This window comes from Lepisma saccharinum, chromosome 10 (genome assembly GCF_977018435.1).
Source record: "Lepisma saccharinum chromosome 10, izLepSacc3.1, whole genome shotgun sequence".
In the NCBI taxonomy this organism is placed as follows: Eukaryota; Metazoa; Arthropoda; class Insecta; order Zygentoma; family Lepismatidae; genus Lepisma; species Lepisma saccharinum.
In genome coordinates, this window is record NC_139238.1 from 12,811,628 (window position 1) to 12,831,461 (window position 19,834).

Genomic DNA, 19,834 nt, shown 5'->3' on the forward strand with positions numbered 1-19,834 from the left:
TGAACCAATTGGCTAATAGTAGTAACTATTCCAAAAATCGCCCGATCACGTTACTTAGCTACATCACTAACAATATAAATATAATCCTTATCTATTTTTCTACATAGGCACTCATGGCATTGAGGCATTTACCATAGCAGAAGAACAAGTTTTTGTACACCTTAGTCAAATACCCTGCAAAGTTGAAACGCGAATTCTAGGGGGTGGGGGGACAACACTAAAAAGTTAAAAAGAAAACGACACAAAAACGAAATATCGAGGTCCCTACTGATAACCCAAAGAACCTCAAAAAGTTAGAATTACCTGTGGCAAGGGGCAAGCTGCAATTGGCAAGACTCCTAAACCAAGGAAAATCAAGCGCTTTGCAAGATCAGACGGGGCTGCCATGTCTATTTGTTGCACTGATTCACATCCATATTCCATCTCGATTGATGATTCCACGGAGCCCTCGGTAATAGCCATAATCTGGAAGGTAAAGTTTTACATGTATATTTCGATTTTAAGGGGGGGGATCGCATTACATGCATCGCCACTTAACTACTATCAGAGTTCAGAAAAGTTTATATATATATATATATATATATATATATATATATATATATATATATAGTAAGTGAGTTGCAGTAAGTGTTATTTTGTTTCAAAAAAGCAACTCAGTTACAGTTATTTAAAAAAAAGTAACTCAGTAATATTTACTGGTAGATAGATAGATGGATATATAGTTTTATTCACCTTTAGAATAAGTACATTCATGGTTTCGTCATGGTTTTCATTGGACAACATTTCACTACATTTCACTATAGATTTTTTCCTTATGGATTTATATGATGTAGTACAAAGTATACTACTTCATGGGATGAATTGCAATTCAATACATAATACAATATAATACCAACTACAATACATGTTACTTGACAAGTAACTGTAATTCAATTTTACACTTACTTTCTGCTCAACATTTACTTGCTAAGAAATTACACACAATCAATAATTATTAATTGTAATTAACATTATTATATTTATATTATTACAATAAAAATGATGGAAGAAGGAGTCAGCTTTACTTGAATTATTGTTCATTTTAGACACACACATTATATATATATATATATACATATATGTGTGTGTGTGTGTGTGTGTGTGTGTGTGTGAAATGTGGGCTATTCTATGTCAAATTAGGCAGGAGTTGACCCTCATAGTCACCGATTTTGATTATATTTGGTACACAGCTTCGCTTTCCTCCAAAACCGACACCTGTGAAAGGATTTTCCTGCAATGTGATTAGTACGTATTGTGTAAGGGTTGATGAAAAACTCATTTTTTAAAAACATGCAATTTCAAATTGTGTATATATAGGGAACGAATAAAGATACAGAAGCGTTCTTGAGCTCGTTGCATAGAGAAACGAGAGTAGAATATTACGAGATGATCCATATTTGAAACGTAGTGCAATTTGATAATTCCGTGAAAATGTTCAAATTTCAAGTTTGAACAGCCCAAACAACTCCAATCGATTTTAAAAATGTTTCGCTTTTTTAACTACCCTCATTCCTCTTTCGACTGAAAAAGTTTTATGGCTATGTTTTTCCATCTAAGGAAAAAAAATGAGATTGAAATTTGTCCTGCACCAGCTTTTAACTGAACCGCAGTGGGCCTATTCTGAAACTTTTGTTCTTTTGTTTGAAACTTTTGTTTGAAACACTTGTGCGACGAACTATGAACATGCCAAAACATATGAGACCTGATACTGTTTGTTGGTTGTCTTTACATTTGTGGGAAGAACTATTTCTTATTATATTTGAATCCATAAGTTAATATGCTACGAGGGGCGATCAGGTTGCTCTGACCCTAACATAGAAAGAGCGGCAATAGGGTTTCAATTTTTTTTTATTATTTTCAACATACTCCGCTGCAACTCCAATGCACTTTTCCCATCGGTGCTCCAACGCCTGGATACCTTGCAAAAAAAAATCTTCCGACTGGTCCTCCAACCATGAGTCCACAGCCCTTATCACCTCAGAATCATCAGGAAATTTTTGCCCACGAATGTCATTCTTCAAATGTTTGAACAAATAGAAATGACTGGGGGCCAAATCTGGGGAATAGGGTGAGTGGGGCAACAATTTGAACGATGCATCTGCGATAGCGGCCCTCGCAATGCGTGAGGTGTGGACAGGTGCGTTGTCCTGGTAAAGGAGCACACCACGGGTCAACATCCCACGCCTCTTTTTCTTGATGGAATCACGTAATTTTATTATTAGGTCACTGTAGTATGTGCCAGTGATGGTTTGGCCTCTTTGTAGATAGTCCACGAGAAGGACACCCTTGCAGTCCCAGAAAATTGAGGCCATCACCTTCTTAGCTGACGTTTGCACCTTGACCTTCTTCGTTGGTGGAGAATGTGGGTATTTCCACTCCATGCTTTGTGATTTTGTTTCTGGGTCGAAGTGATGGACCCATGTTTCATCCATAGTTACCAATCGGGCAAGGAGATAGTCTATATCAGCACGAAACTTGTCAAGAAGTTCTTGACTGAAGAGCACTCGGGTGCGCTTCTGATCTGGGGTGAGGTTTCGAGGGACCCATCTTTCAGCAATTTTTTTCATTTGCAATTCCTGGGTAATTATGTTTTGCAGAGTGCCATATGACAGGCCACACATCTCAGCAACATGACGGATAGTGACTCGACGATCCTTCAGCACGATATCGTGGACTTCGTTAATGTTTTCGGTCGTCATGACAGTTTTTGGTGCTCCACCTGCATGTTCATCCTCACACGACTCTCTCTCACAATGAAACTCACGACACCATCTCTTCTCGTAATAAATATATTTTCTTAACTAACTTTCTCTCTCTACCAATTGGAACATTGTTTCTTTCCAATCAGGATCATATTTCAGATTGATTGAGTAGGTGTTTTAAGTCCACTTTATGCACAGTTTGTCTGATCGGGACTGGACTACAGTTTAAAGTGGTATCCGAAGCACTATGTGCCTCCAACGGGTATCGAACCCGGGACCCCTTGATTACAAGGTGACTACATTACCACTTTTTTTTATTTCCAATTTAAAGCAAACAATTACAGTAAATCTTTACAACTCGTACCGGTATGTTATTCAATTATTACATTTAAAAAGTTGGCATAATGTGATTTTCTATAATCTAAAGACATTTGTTCATATTCTTGTATTAGAGTTAGTCCGAAGTCCAAATAATTGTAATTTTTTCCCGCAGGAAATAGAAACATTAGGTATTGTGCTATTAGCCACTGAACTGATTTTTGCTTTGTACTTGGGAACAAATGAAACTCTGGTAAGATAATGTCTTTTGCTGATACTTGGTTAGATGAAGTGCGACAAATTCTGCTGAGCATTGTTCTTAATTTAGACCAAGCTGTGGCTGCTTTCTTACATTCTGTTAACTTATGGATAATCGAATCTGGAACATAACAATTATAACAATTTGGTGAATTACTGAACCCATACTTATGACATCTATCTGCCGTTACAATTACTTGTTGAATCACTTTGTACCATATAGATAATGCCTTGTTCGTTAGATGTGTCGCCGTTACATTGTTCCATATTTGTTTCCAATTATATTTGGGATTTTCTCTTTCGATTCGAACTGTTATTATATTTGCGTTAAGTTGCTCTCTGTAAATCTGTCTGACCGAAGGGCTGTTATAAGTATGTTCCACAGTTCTATAAAATGTATGAGTAGCGATCTCGGTATAAAACTTTAATTCTCTGGGAATGCTTTGTATGTCCATTGTTGCTGTTAATGGTCCATCTTTTAACACTGTAATTATTATTTATTGCGTAGTGGAGTCAATTGGAGAATATATCGCTGAAAGACCGCTTTGAATAAATAAGGCTCTTGATTGTATCGCCACACTCTTTAAGTTCATACCTCCCCTCTTTTCCGGGAGATAGAGCTCGCTCATGGCCACGCGGAACACCGAATCGTGCCAGAGGAATTTACCAACCTGTTGCTGTACCCTAGCTATTTGCTTCGCTGACAAGGTCAATGTCTTGGATAGGTACCAAAACTTCGATAAGGCGTAGATATTTACGTATCTCACTCCCGATTTCAAGCAAAGAAACCTGAGTTGATTTGCACGTAAAGTATATATAACTTTTTCGGTCACTATCCGACTATTATGTTCGATGGTATCTCGGATATTTGTATAAAATTGTATACCTAGTATTTTCACTTTCTGTGCTACACGTACACTAGTGTTATTACTCAACAAATTGTTGACTCCCAAAGGTAACAAAAACGTTTTGTTTAAATTTAGCTTTGCATCCGAGACATTTTCGAAATATTTCAAGTACTTTTGTGCATTCTTTAAATCATTTCGCTATTTAACAATAACGTAATGTCATCCATAAAACTACTAACTTGAATCGTTTTTGACATGACAGAAATTCCCTCATTTATTTCTTGTAATCTTTTAAGTAAGGGAACAAGTGTTAATACATATAATGCACTACTGAGTGGACTTCCTTGTAAAACACCTCGTTTCATTTGAAATGTTTTCGTAAGACACCCATTAAGTTTTACTTTTAACTTAGTGTTTCCGTACAAAATTTGTATCCATCTTATAAAGGTATCTCCGAAACCAAAAGCCCTTAAAACACTGTACATATATTTATGACTAACTCTATCATAAGCCTGTGAGAAATCCACTGTTAAAATTGCTTTGTTGACTTGCTGGTTTTGTGTTGTAATAATTACATCGCGTATAGTTTGTAATAAATGGTGAATTGTTCTTTGAGGGTTACATGCATATTGTGTGTCCCCTACTAGTTTATGCATGTAAGGCATTAATCGGATGTTTATGCATTTGCTGATAATCTTGATATCGCTACTTAGAATTGTGATCGGGCTGTAGTCAGTAACCACTTTAGGTTTCGGTTTTTTTGGAACGAAAACCACAATTCCTGTTCTACTTGAGGACCCTAATTTCTCACTCTGTAATACGTCATTGACCCATTGCGTGAAAACATCCCCTATTAGATTCCAAAAATTTTGATAAAAGTCTGAGAGCAGGCCATCCTCTGCCGTTGATTTATTTCTGGCCGCTTTGAAAACTGCATTTCTTACTTCGGTGTTCGTAAAGGGTTTACTAATTTCCTTTCGCTCTTCTTCGGTTAATCTTTCTGTTACTTGATTCGTAAAGTCCCAATCGGAGTCTTCGGGATTATGAGCTTGGCCCATTAAATTTAAATAATATTGTAAGAATGTATTCTGAATTACTCTGGGATTAGTTGTAATCTCTCCTGTGTCGTCTGTTATCTTGTTATTAGGTGACTTTTAACTTTTCTATGCTCTTGTAAAATATGATATAAATTTGCCTCTTCATCATTATCCAAAGGTAACTTTTTGCTTTTAATTTTTACAATGTTTCTCTTTTTTCGGTGTAGAGAGAGTAATTTTGATTTCATCTCGTTAATGTAAGGCATATTTACATTACCTTGTAATGCTAGACTTTGTAAATCATGTAACACGGCATAATAGAAATTATACATGTTGTTAAAATCTCTACTTTTTTCTATACTATGCATTTTACTAATATAACGAAATTTTGGTTTTACAATGAATTCCCACCAGTCTGTTAGGGACTTACTGGGTGATCTTCGCTTAACTAGCTCTAGCCAATTGTCTTTTATTAGCAGTTCATAATTTTTGTCCGCTAATACTGAACAATTTAGCATCCAGTATCCTCTTCCCATACTTGATTTGTTTTGTTCCAATTTTATTTTTAATATTAAGGCACTATGATCACTGAAACAAACGGGAAACACACTTACACTTTGTACATTTTCTTTATAACCGTTCGCTATATAAAATCGGTCGATTCGTGAAGAACTTTGAGTTGTAAAATGTGTAAAGCCTGGTTGATCTCTATGGTTACAACTCCATGCATCTTGTAACTTTAAGCCCTTTGTTAGGTCATATAGTGCCCGGGAAAAATTATAGCCTGGTTGTTGATCTTGCCTGTCTAGGACGGAATTGAAATCTCCAGCCACTAACGCATTTAGTGTGTGCGATGTTAATTCTGGACTTCAGATTGTTGAAAAGAAATGTTCTCGTTCTTGCTTATTATGACTTCCTGAAGGCGCGTATACATTGCATAAAAACAAAGGGCCTAATTCCGCATTTATTAATCTTCCTGATGGGTGGAAGGTGACATTATGTAAGTCAATTCTTTGATGCACCGCTATTGCTGTGCCTTGATATGTGGCAGTAAAATTATTATGAACCTTGTACCTTGCCAAAGATGAAAAATTGTCAATGCCTACTTCTTGTAGGAAGGCTATATCGATATCCGACTGTGACAAAAAATCGTTTAACGCCTTAGTTTATTCTGGCTTTGTAATTTGTTAAGGTTTATCGTTGCTAATGTAAATATGTACATTAGGAATGTAAGTATCTTATTTAGACAATGCATTAATAATTTTTCGTACTTCGTGCTTTGCAATTGTTCCACTTTTGACGCTGGGCAGGCGCACTCATATCTCTTCGTCACTACCTGGAACAAGAACTGTACTCATTTCTGTATCACTTGGTTTATGTGTCCCTGCCCCTATTAGTTCTAAACTTTTTTCCTCTTTTCCTAAAAAAGGGTTCGGTGAAATAGGGTTTTCTCTCTTGGGCTTAAGCTTTACTTCTACTGCTGTACTTACCACGTCATCCTTTTTTTGTTTCTTCGGACGTAAGGTCATGTGGTCTGTAGCATTTTTCCTCGCATCCCTGGCGGATCGTGAGCGGGTTTTTTTGGGGGTAGGTTCTGGAAATTCTGCTTCTGCGAACATCAAACTTGTAGGGATTTGGGGGTCTTGAATCGGGAATTCGAATGGATTAATTGGAACTATAGATTCGTTCTCACTTACACTTTCACTTGCACTTTCGTGCACACTTTCCTTATTCCCATCACTTGCATTGTCTTCTTGGTGATTTAACAGTGGGGGTTTGGGAGTCGTAGTACTTGCCTTGGACTCGTTGTCTTCAGTGACTACCATCTGCTCGTGTTGTTCCTTGTGGACCTCTGTTGTAGCCTGTCGGTATGCCGGTACTGGTAAAATGGTTCGGGTGTTCTGTTCTTGAGCATTTGATTCCGTATGAGGGTGAGAAGAACTGGGGAGTGTATTAACCACCGCTGCAGCGTATCCAGCAGTACGTGTCGTCCTTGCCGCCCTATACTGGCACTCATGATGTAAGTGGTCCTGCGCTTTACAGCGAAAACAGAGTTTGGGTTGCCCTTCATACGTGGTCCAATATCGCTCTTCATTTACCATGATGTAAGATGGCGCCGGTTTTTGTAGGATGATGCGCACTAACTTCCTGCCCGTTCAGACTGGATAGGGGAGGGAGGTGGAATAAACTTCATCTCGTACTGTTTGTACTATTCCGTATTTTGACATTTCAGATGTTATGGCACTGCCTGGTAATTCCATGGGCACTAGATGAATACGAACGATTGTGACAGGTTTGTCCGCTCGGTGTACTGGTATATCATATTCTCCCGTTTCGTCTGAGAAAACGAAAGTTCCCGTACTACGTTCCATTATTTCCGTGCAAAATTGTTCGGTGCTTACTTTAACAAACACTTGGTGTTTTACGAAGTCTGCTTCGATACTCAATACGTCCGCTACGCGCAATTTCACTACATCTCTCATCCATTCATGAATGGCGAGCGTGGTCGGTCTTTGTTGCACTCTGGCGAAGGAAAATTGCAAAGTGTTTAACCTTTTGACCGGCATTCTGAGAAATCACATACGTTCACTGAATGTCACTAATATAGAGCTTCTCGCTCTGCTGTTAGTATAATATTCACCTGTCTGTAGAAACTAATTCCGCGTTTTGATTCTACTCTACTTGACGAATGTTCGGGGAGCGCTCGCTAGACACTTCTGCTCTCTACCTCGCCTCGTCGCGGAATGACTTCGCCATCGGGGAGGCCCTACATCGTACTTCAGAAAAGAATATTATAAACGATCAAGAGTAATCAAATTGTACATTTGTCCAGCGTTTTTATAAAGGGTGTCTGAATTTATTTGTTACGGATGCCAACAATGGTGCCAAGGCACGTACTAGAGGAGAGGATTTCGTTCGAGCGCCAAATAATTCGTACGGACGACACTAGATAGCGTGCAGAATCGAGAGGTTCTTCGCTCGAGCGAAAATAACGCTGGAACAAGCAATACCAGCGGTATGCACTTGAAAAGCAGTAGTACACGTATAACCGTAATTTGTCTGTAGAAGTAGACCCTCAAATGTGGATCGTTAACTGAAATACCCCTGGCGTCGAAGCGCGATGTGCTAACCATTCCGCCACGGGGGTCGGCAAAAGACAAATGAAATTGAAACTTAAGTAAACGTATTCATTATGTCCATGTTAAAATGTAGTTCAGTCTACCTTACCAATATAGTGATATATGAAAATGAAACATATGATTGTGGGCTGAAACTACCAAGACGAATATTTTACATACGATTATCGTCACATTAAAAGATATTCCATTGTAAACGCTCGAGTATTGGATAGTCGATTTTAACATCATTGAAACTCATTTAAAGTCTATATATTAATAACATACTGAATAACATGCATTATATTTAATGTAGGTGGGTTTCATGTGACATCATGTTATGCACAGCCGCCATGCCATGTTTGGGGTCAGTTTTATTTGCAAGGAAATATATATCATGTTGCGTACGTTACATCTGCACTTTTGTTTTAAATCACGAATGCCTGTGAGTATCTATCGCCCTCCCGCTTGAATTCCTCATGCTTACAAGGCCTGGCCACAATCATGGCTGCTCGAAACTACAATGCAACAGTTTGTGACGTAGGTGAAACACGTCTACTCGATATTTCGATTAATTATGCAATATAGGACATTTTAGTGCAAATGATTTAAGCAAATCTAGTCGAAAGACATTCAGAACAATGAAAACGTAAACAATTAATACGTAATAATCATATTTCGGCAAAATCCTTTTACAGGTGTTGGTTTTGGAGCAAAGCAAAGCAGTGTATCAAATATAATCAAAATCGGTGGCAAGGAGGGTCAACTGCTGCCTGATTTGACATGGAATGACCCCTAAACACAGCGAACACGGACTACAGAAATCTATAGAGGACATCAAAACCCACAACTTTTCTCAGTAACATTTTTATCGCTGGTGCGTCGTTTCGACGCTACAAACGTTAAAAAAGGTTAGTTTTACCGCCTGTATGCTGACAACCCAACACAACATTTGACTGCATCTGTGACGTAACTTTCTGTAGAGAAACAGCGCACGGCAGTGTTGCAAGGAACACACGAATTTTGTGAAACATGGCAAACTACCAACCATATTATCTGCAGTACAAAGAAGAGGGTAACAGGTCCAGTGAACCAACGACTCGAAAAATGGTGGAAAAACAACATATTCAAAAAGAAGTGGTAATATCGGATTTTGACTCTTTGCCACGACGCAGGAGATGCCCGGTTCGAATCTCGGTTATGACATGGATGTTTGCGTTTGTCGGTTCTGAATTAATAAAAAAGTAGAGAATTGAGTTGAAGTAATATGATGTTTATGTGTGACAAAAAACACTGCTTAGGAAGTTACCTTTCTGTGGAAAAAATGTTGCGTTGTCGCCCTGTTGGTACCCGGTGGAGGCATATAGTGCTTCTGATCCCTCTTTAAACTGTAGGTCCGGTTCTAATCGGACTGTCTGTGCATAAGTTGAGTTACAAGGGTCAGCCAGTGGAAAACAGGCCACCTCGTATATCTCGACGTGTAGATGCCGCGGCTCCATGAAACTCCTGCTGCTACTAAAAGGGGGTTCCGTTGTCGCTCGGTAGATGGCAGTCGCGTTGCAGGCTTGTGTGAAGCAGTGCGAGTGTGAGCCGTGTGAAATGCAGACGTGCATATCATGGAGGCCAGTAAGGAAGAGCAGCAAGGATTTGTTCGTTTCCTGGTGGCGGAAGGCGCTAGTACGAGAGACATTCACCGTCGAACGATGACAGTTTATGGGAAACATTGTTCATCTCTGTAGCGGGCGAAGGAGTGGAGTCGAAGGTTTCGCGAAGGCAGAACGTCACTTAACGTCCACATACGGCCAATGTTGTCCGGGACCTGTTATACAGATTTCGGTGGGAAACACTCCAGCACCCACCTTATAATCTGGACATATCTCCGTGCGATTATACCGTCTTTAGTGAGCTCAATTGGGGACTGCGTGTTTGCCGGTTCAACTCGGACGCTAAGGTGAGGGATGCACTGCGTGATTGGTTGTTGGAGCAACCGCCCACTTTCTACAGGGCTGCCACTGACCTACTGTTAGGACGGTGGGACGGAGAGCATATCGTTTCATAGTGATACAGGGTGTTGATAGGTTCGGAGTGAAAGACATGGTAATGTGGATTAATATACGTTGCACAAGATAAAAACCAGACGGTGAACAATTAACATATTTAATATAAACTGGACGTTATGTCCGAAACATTCAAATACATTGAACCCATGATATAGCAAGAATTGCACAGAATACATCTGCTTAAGATTTATCTTCTTCTGGCCGTGAAGACCAAGCCTTGTAGCCATACGCTTAATACCTGGACCGTATCAGGTGTCCTGTTTTCCACTGACTGACCCTTATAAAAACAAAGTCAAGTGAGTAATGCATCAGATCTTTGACAAAATCAAACAAAGCAATTATGTTCCTGTTTTTTCCGACAATTTTATGAACTCCAACGTAATCAGCATTGCAATGTTGATTCTACAGTAATCATTAGAGACCGGATTTTAAAAGGAAGTCCTTTTTTAATTTTCAACACGGATTATGGAATAAATTACAACAGTGTTCATAATTGAAGGGTAAGGGGAAAGAACAAGGAATGTCACAAAACCGGTTTTCGGATAAAACGACATTTTAATACTAATCTTTCCTATGTTCTTTCACAGTACTTCAAATATTCTATCGTCTCTTACACGCACATTTCTCATTTCATTCCAGTGGTTTATGTACAGTTGTTTAGCACAAGTTCCAACCAACAGAATGAGCTGTAAACCTCAAAATCGAAAAGAATGGACATTTCTTGTTTTTTTCCCCTTACCCTTCAATTATCTTCTAACAACAAAATTACATGGTTTTGACTTCCCATTCTTCCCCTTTTCAGCCCACATTCCCTTCTTCCACTTTTTTTTAAAAAAATTACGTTTCTGGTCTCTTTATTGACTAGTTTTCAGCCTACATTCCCTTTTTTTACCTTTTTAAAATACATCTTGATTGGTCCCTTTTTTGGTACGACTGTATTTTCTCTAAACAAAACATTCAATAATTATCTATTTGGTGCAGTTTAGAGGAGAGAAATAACAAGCACCTTCTACGGGGTGGGCCAAGATAAACCGAACCGAACCAAGTAATGATCATATGAACTGCAAGGCTATTTTATTGTATATTTTTATACAATTAGATCACAGACAGAAGCCTACTCACATGCATTTCTCCGTCTCTACAGGTACTGCTGGAAATGTTGACCACCATGGTTCACATGGTTCACAGGGTGGCCCGATAGATCACGTTCAGTGCGACTTGCTGTAACTCGTTCCGTTGGATGTCGGCGATGGCATTGCGTATGTTCTCTTTCAGTGCGTCAATAGTTCGTAGATTGTCGTGGTACACCTTGCCCTTCAGGTTGTCCCACAAATAAAAATCACAACTGGATAGATCAGGGGACCGTGGAGGCCACAGATCTTTCGAGACTGTTCTGTCAGGTGTGAAAACAGAATGCACTGCTTCCAAGCAGGCGTGTGCTGTGTGGGCTGTTGCTCCGTCCTGCTTGAAATTCACGAAACGTCGTTCGTGTGGCGTCAATTGTTGTGCGAAGGGCTCGAAGATGTCGACAATGTAACGCGCCGAGTTCACTGTGTCTTCGAAGAAAATTGGTCCAATGATTTTCGTTGCCGACACAGCTCACCACTGAACGAAGGCGTTCGCAATTGCCTCGTCATCGTCTAGTGTAGTGTCATTGTATTTGAGGGGCATGGACGTATTTTTCCTCCCTTTATTTTGGACGAAGGACCAAAAGTGTCTAAAATTGAGTTTTATATAATTTTCTGTTTCTGCTATGTAATTCCTGTACGCTTTTTCAATTTGCCCTTTGGTTATTTTGCGGAGAGTTTCAAACTGTGCACGATGAACGTTGGTATTACCAATTCCACGTTTCCATTTCTTATGGTGGTGGAATTTGCTTTTAATGTTTTTAATTATGCCACTGGTGAACCAACTAGGATATCGTGATGTTATGGATTTCTTTCTGTACGGGACGGTGATTTCGAAAACTTTATCAAGATTTTCGTAAAATATATCAAGCGCGTCATTTACATTCTTTTGATTGGATATTTCTTAACAGTTGATGGTAGCAATTTCACGGTACATTACTTCAAAGTTTGCTTTTTGGAAATTACCCATGCTAATTGTTTTCTCTTTATTTGCTTTAACATGTTTCGTAACAAAGAATTCGATGCTAAGTTGGGGGTGATGTTCATCCTCCGGTACTAACGTTTCAGTTTCTTTACAGACCGACACGTTTTGGACGTTAGTCAGAACTAAATCTAGTGTTTTGTTGTTGGTGTTTAACACATTGTTTACACTACTTAAAGTGTAGTAAGACATAAAGTTGGAGAGAGTTTTAGATTTTTGCGAGCCTTTGCTGAAATCATAATTAGAACCTGTTACTTCCGGCAAGTTAAAATCACCTACGAGGAGTATGCGTGAACTGGGAAGACATACAGAATAAATCGCTTCATAAAACGCTTCATAAATTGAAATAGTACACAAGGGTGGGAAATATACTATGCATATATACAGAGACATAATATCGTTAATTACAGTTTTTTCGAGGACACATTCAATTGGTAGGTCAGCTAATTCTATGGTGGTTGATCTGTATTTGTTTTGTATTCCTAAAATAACCCCCCTCCATCCTTTTTTCCCAAGGTTTTCATTTTCCGGTCACATCTAGTTACGCCATATCTGTCATCAAACAGTTCACTGTCCCTGATGCCAGGTACCAGCCAGCTTTCGACTACAGCCACTGCAGCATAGTCGTTGGCAAAAACGCTTTGAGAGAAAGTCCTGATTTTCGTACGGAGTCCTCGGGTATTTTGAAATGCTAGATTAAATAATGCTTTACTCACCGCCTCTTTCCCTTTTTCTGGGGATGACCGTTGTCTGCCTGTCAATCATTGGGTGGAATGACCTCTCTCCCTATTGTTGTTCCTTACCCTCGGGTCCCGACGGGAGGAGAGGGTGGATGTGTACGGCGGACGTTGCTTCGGTCCCTGCCCTCCTGCTGCTCCAGCTGACGTCGCAGCCTCCGACGGAGGCGCGGAAGGGGTAGGTGGAATTCCTTTGTCACGTTGCCGAGAGACAGGTACTTCGTCCGGTTGCATACTCTCCAGGTCGCCGAGTGTGTAACGCCTCCCGTCGATGAACAGATACCGAAACTGCAGGTACGCTGCGTACGTACCGTACGCATACTTTCCTTGTTTCCTGGCCTCGATCATGTGGTACTGCAGCTTCTTCCGTTCTTCTCGAACCTTTACAGAGTAGTCCTGCTCCAAATAAACGCGGCTTCCTTTCAGTTCTTTGCTGTTGCGTAACACTTCTTCTTTCTTTTTGTCCGACAGAAATTTGCATATCACAGGTCTGTTCTTGTTTCCTTGCTTCTTCCCGAGACGATGCACACGATCGAGATCGAGCTCACCGAGGGATACTTTGAGCTTTCCTTCGATCAGTTCCCGGATTTTTGCCTCGGTCATGGCATACGATTCGCGATCTTCTTCCTCGATGCCATGAAACACGAGATTTTGCCTTCTCGACCTGTTCTCTTGGTCCTCAACACGCCATTCTAAAAACTTACAATGTCCCTGTAAATCACTCACTTCGTCTGCCAAGTTATCCATATCCTGTTCCATGCGTTGCGCTACGGGATGCAGGGAATACGGCGAATCCAGAGTCTGCAACACGCTGGTCGAATCACTGCACACAAGAACTTTCTTCAGACCATTGACGTCTGCAAAGTCCAGTGCCTTTAGAATGGCGTACAACTCTGCCGTATAGATGGAACAGGCAGGATGTAGCGAGTAACTGGAACTTTGAGTCTAGGACGAAGGCGCAACCAACTGATTCGACTGTCTTGGACCCATCCGTGTATGTTGGGTTGAAAGTGTACTTATCTGCTAGATTTAGACTTTTATTGTGAAGTTTCTTAGAATAGTTTAACTTTACTGTGTAGCAGTGGCGATAGTATTGAGTGTCAGTGAAATGGCGAAGCCAGGTACATGTGGCTGCTAGCTATGGAATGCGGCAAGCTGTTACAAAGAAGATTTCATCGAAACACATGGTAAGATCATTTGCTTTACTTTACCTTTAAAAAAAGGAAATAAAAAGAACTATAGTTTATTTTTGCACTCCACTAAAAAATATCATTTTAAATGAAAGCACAATACATTCCATTTCATTCGAAATTTAATGTGTCCTTTTTTACATACGAAAGGTATGTATTGTGCTTTCATTTAAAATAATAATTTTGGTGGAGTGCAAAAATAAACTTATAGTACTTTTTCAATCCACCTCTTTTTGGGCAATAATTATCCGTTATAATGTCCTTTTTAGAGTAAAGTTTTTCCCTTTAAAATCTAGTCTGTAGGAATCATGTTCTTAATTAATTAATACCCCGAGTTAATATTACCTACCTTCCCTTCACCTAATGACTTTTTAAATATTGGTTGACCCTTGGGTATGAATCTACAACCGTCCAATTCCACAGTGGCATCATTCAGGTCTATCACCTGCTCCGCCACTATTCCTTCTCCACAGTAATCCACGTGGAGAATCTCCATGAAGTAGTTGCCACACTGTAAAACACAGAGAAAGAATATAAGTCTGAAACCTCTTTGGCTATCTGGAACTTGAGCGTCTGTGATTCTTTTACCAGACCTAGAAATGTATTATTTTGAATCTAATTATTTTGGCCAGGGTGCGAAATCCTGGGGGGGATTCCCCCCCCACCAACAATCTGGACCTCAAAAATCATTCCTCACCAAAAGAATATACTTTATTAAGGATAATATCGAAAACACACACAAAGTAGTGTGGTTGTGAGCTTTGAATGCTTTCTCTCTCTTTCTCTCTCAAGATATCATTAAGAGATTACACCAATAACAATACACGCGCAATATAAGTAAAACACCAAAATATCTGTGAAATGTAATATATTTATATTCATATAAAGCAATAACTAGAGTAAACTTACACATAATAAAAACCATTTGAACTTTTTGTAATTTATTGACATCTTTAGGCAGTTAGTAATGGAATTATACACCCACACACATACTCGTATATATATAATAGCATTTTTTATAAATATGTGATATATATGTTAAAGTAACAAATTATACTCCTTTATATATTTAATATTAACAATAATGCATTATTATTTTTTTATTATTTTATATTTAATGGCATTATTAATATGTATATAATTGTGTGTGTGTGGGTGGGTGGGTGTAAATTATGATCTTCCTCCCCCTACCAGTCTTCAGTGATTTCGCACCCTGACTTGGAACACTGTCAAAAGTAATGTAAGTAGACAATAATTTATCAGCGCTGTTTTTCAAATGTCCTACGTTCATTATGTTATTATTACATGATGTTTTCCGAAAGGCTTTTTAAACTTCCTATCACATTTTAAAATGTTTTTTTAAAATATAAATCACGATCTTTATCCACCCTGGTTTCATGTATGTCAGGTAAAGAGAAAATAATAAGTATAAATGGGAATTAGTTACAAATAAGCTTTATTTACCATGTCATATCATTTCATCTATTTTGAGCAACAATATATAATGCGGGTTATTTTATGTCATAAAGCGGTGAATTAACGAATCTAAAAGCTTGAATCTTACATACTGATAAGAAGATTTGATTTGAAAAGTTTAGAATATTTAAGAATATGTCAGTTATGTCTTACTGTCTGTTGAAGAACTATTACTATGGGAAATAGATAATTCCAGCAGTGTAAAAGCCTACAAACAAATGAAGAAAAGAAAGGTTAAGAATAATAATTGAAACAAAAACAATACAGTGTTCTCAGTAGAAAAAATTGTAATTTAAAATTATTTTACTCAGCTCGAAGAAAATAACTTTTAAAAAATAACGATTATTCTAAGAAAAATGTACAAGTATTACACATTATTCTAAATAATATATATTTACAAATTATTAATAAAAACCCAAATTATATTTCAGAAAAAGAATCTTCGCAGGACGGCCTCTGACATTGGCGCCCCCCAGCCTACCCCTCGCTACGGGCCTGCCAAAAGTTGGTACGAATTTTATGCGTTAAGTTGATTGATTGATTTGGTGTTTTAAGTCCACTTTATGGACAGTAAGGCTAATCGGGACTGGACCTGCAGTTTGAAGTTGGATCCGAACCAATATGTGCCTCCACCGGGTATTGAACCCGGGACCCCTTGATTACAAGGCGACGACGATACCACTGCGCCATCGGGGAGGATCTTAATGCGTTAGGGTCTTACTTACAGGACAAAAACTAAGTCAATCAATTATGCTAAGATAATTAAACCTAACAAGACTAACCTAACATCGAAGGTATTCCGCATTTACGTCAGAAGACTCCAGGGGTCCTGAGTTCGAATCCCGGCCTCGACGCCAGGGGTCCTGATTTCGAATCCCGGGCTAGGCATGGATGTTTTTGTGAGTGTCCCTTTCTTACGTACCCAGTGAACCAAGTACATGTAAATAGTTGCGAAGTTGAAATAGAGATGGCAGCACAAGGCATACAAAATAGAAGATTGCGGTATTATAAGAAAATGATAGTGTAAATAGGCGTAAAAATAAATTTAAAAAAATAAGCAATAGTAAAATGGAGTGTAAGAAGAAAGGGAAGATATAAAGATGACAAATTAAGAAAGACATTCTTGAAATGAACAATGTTCTCATATGCAAGTATATACGAAATGCAAAGAAGTGGAAAGACTAAAGCCCCTATCACACGGAACTGGATTTCTATTTGGAATGCTCTAGTTGACGCTGGACTGGCTACCCATTTGCTAGTTTTCGCCGTTGTTATACCGTACTTGTCGATAGTCTTTCGTTTCCATAATGGCGGCCGCGCGAGATGTAAACAACGTATCACTTCACACTTTTAAAATACGATAACTATTCAACCGAGAGGAATATCGCTTCGTATTAAATGGTTTTAGGTAGAGAAGAACGGCGCTGATAAAATACGTACTTTACAACGTTTACACTTATGGAAGAATATTTTAGCTTTTTCAATTGTAAACTTGCCTTTCGTGTTGTATGCACTCGGAAGCCACAGACAAAAAAAGGCTACTTTACAAACTCACAGAATATCTTCACATGGCCAAACTATGCTCTGATTGGCTGTTCCACAGAATCTAGTCGAAGAAGTTAGTAGCAATTAGAACATGTCCTATTCCTCAAAACCAGTCAAGCAGTCAGCCAGGCGGCCATGATTACTACCCAGAAAGTTAGTTCATCGCCAACTAACTAGAAATCAGGTTCCGTGTGATAGGGGCTTAATATAAATTTGTGTGTGCGAACAGATTTTCAATCTCTGAGCTTATTACTATCCTCGTGTGGAAATTTTGATACATTATTGGTGGCGCGTTCTAGTCGCGAGCCACAACACTTTTGGCTGCGCGTCACAATTGCGGCATCAAAACGGGAGCACGTTCCAGTCGTTGCACCAAGTCTACACTTTTGGTCTCAATTAGTAGTGGCCTGGCGTTCTAATCGACGCCCCAATGTGGGTTAATAGATTAATAGGACTTGTTATTAGTGATTGGAAGTATAAAAATAGAAACTAGTTAATCCATAGAACGTAGTGTAAGGTTGAAACACATGTACGAGGATAGGACAATTAGTGAAGATAAGGATCCTCGATGAATAAGATATATAAGAAAATAAGTCCAGAAAGAAGTCCGAGTTCAGAAAGAAGTCCAGATCCAGGAGGAAGTCCAAATCTAGAAGAAAGTTCAGATCCAGAAGGAGGCCGCCATCCGTGTATAAAGGGAGGAAAGTCGACGGACGATCGATTGAAAAAGAAGGATATCAATCTGAAGACAAAAGTTGTGAATGTTGAAGCGACGACAAAGGAATAAGAACTTTAACTTGAATTAAGATTATATCAATTATGGAAATATTAGCATTTATGTAAAAGTACGATTATCCATACGATAATATATGTGTATATGTTCTCAAATATAATGTCAACGTAAGAAGAAAGATATAATACAATTTATTAACAGCCTCCATTGGAAGACGCACTGTCTGGTTTACATTCCAGAAAGAACCCCAACCCTGTAGATATACCCGTGGAAGTATTTGCACCCCCAAAGGGAGGTAGCGCCTTCATCAATTTCATCGTATCATCATTCATCCTTACCGTCGCGGTAATCAAAAGTAAAATAACCTAATTGAACCAATCAATTGAGCACTGTCTAGGATCTTGACATAATTCAGCGATAACATCTTCCAAAAAATGTCTTACCGTTTCGGCATGAAGCTAGGATATTCGAATTTCTCTTCATAATTAGCTAAATCTACTTTAGAAGCGTTCAATAACATTGGGGAAAATTTTGTAGAAATTGCATCACAGCTTTTTTTTTTTAAATCCATAATAGTTGCGTGTCGCTGTAAGCCTTTGTGCATTACAAATATTTAGACAACAACTAAGCATTTTCTAAAAATGCATCTAAGAGGATTTCTAAAAGCATCTCGTTCGGAATCAATGTTTTTTTTTCTAAACACGTGGCAGCCCCAAACACCAGAGAAATCTCAATTTTGTGCCGAAAGTGAACTATATGCAGACTGTAGTCGAGGGTAAACAGCGGTAGTATATTTAACCTGTATATTACTACTATAATAATTTTGTAGACAAGCGCAAAATGTCTGCAGTTGATTTTAGTAGAACTTTTCTAGCTTGGTTAGTCTTTTTGTGCATGTTTTAAGTAATATGAGATCTGCCCTTTGTTATCGAAACCAATGTAGAAGTTTGATTTGAATTGATATTTCGAAGTATCGTGTAGTGTAAGCCACATGTGAAAGGTTCTTATCGTTAAACATGACAATTGAGGTAAATTGGATTTCAGGTTATAAAACGGAGAGAACAAAAGATCATTGCTTCGCTTATTTTATGTAAGGGTTTTTCCATGTTATTCATTTTAGTGTGATTATCAGGGTTATCAAAAACTGATAATTGAAATTAATGTCAACAAGAAAATAAAATACAGTAACATATTGTACTGTAGCCTGTAAAGTACTACTGTAACTGTTATGTTTAAATGCAATCCTTTAATATGCTTCATCTATCCTAATTACGAGTATATCTTTACCTCTTTGTAGACCTTTATTTATTTCATTCATATGCATTCAATGGAAACTTAATCTAAAGTTAATGAAAACGTAGTTTCCGCCTAACGTTTCACGCAATTCATTGAAATCCCTCTGAAAACATTTGAACTACAACACTAAATTCAGGTGACTACTCACCGGAAATTCCGTGAATTCAGCGTGAAATTATTGGCTCCGAGAATTCTGCGTGAATTTTTCTCCGTAGATGTTAAAAATTGCAACTTGTATTAATCCAAATCCCATTGAATTTATATATATTTATAGTTTTCACAGTTCATCTTTTATTTTTATCAAGGAAGGATAAAGAAAGCTGTGTGTAAAATAAAACAGAATTCTCTCAATCTGTTTACTTTGCTAGTG

At 38.5% G+C, this 19,834-nt stretch overlaps 1 protein-coding gene across 1 annotated transcript in view; it reads right to left on the bottom strand.

Moving 5' to 3' along the window:
- The window catches only part of LOC145994217 (uncharacterized), a 35,113-nt gene that overhangs the window by 14,234 nt on the left and 1,045 nt on the right, over nucleotides 1-19,834 (bottom strand). Inside the window, exons 2-3 of the mRNA XM_083130311.1 lie at nucleotides 14,764-14,925; nucleotides 304-465 (exon numbers count right to left, since the gene is read on the bottom strand). Of these exons, the coding sequence (XP_082986437.1) occupies nucleotides 304-465; nucleotides 14,764-14,925 (324 nt within the window). The remainder of the gene's footprint in view (nucleotides 1-303; nucleotides 466-14,763; nucleotides 14,926-19,834) is intronic.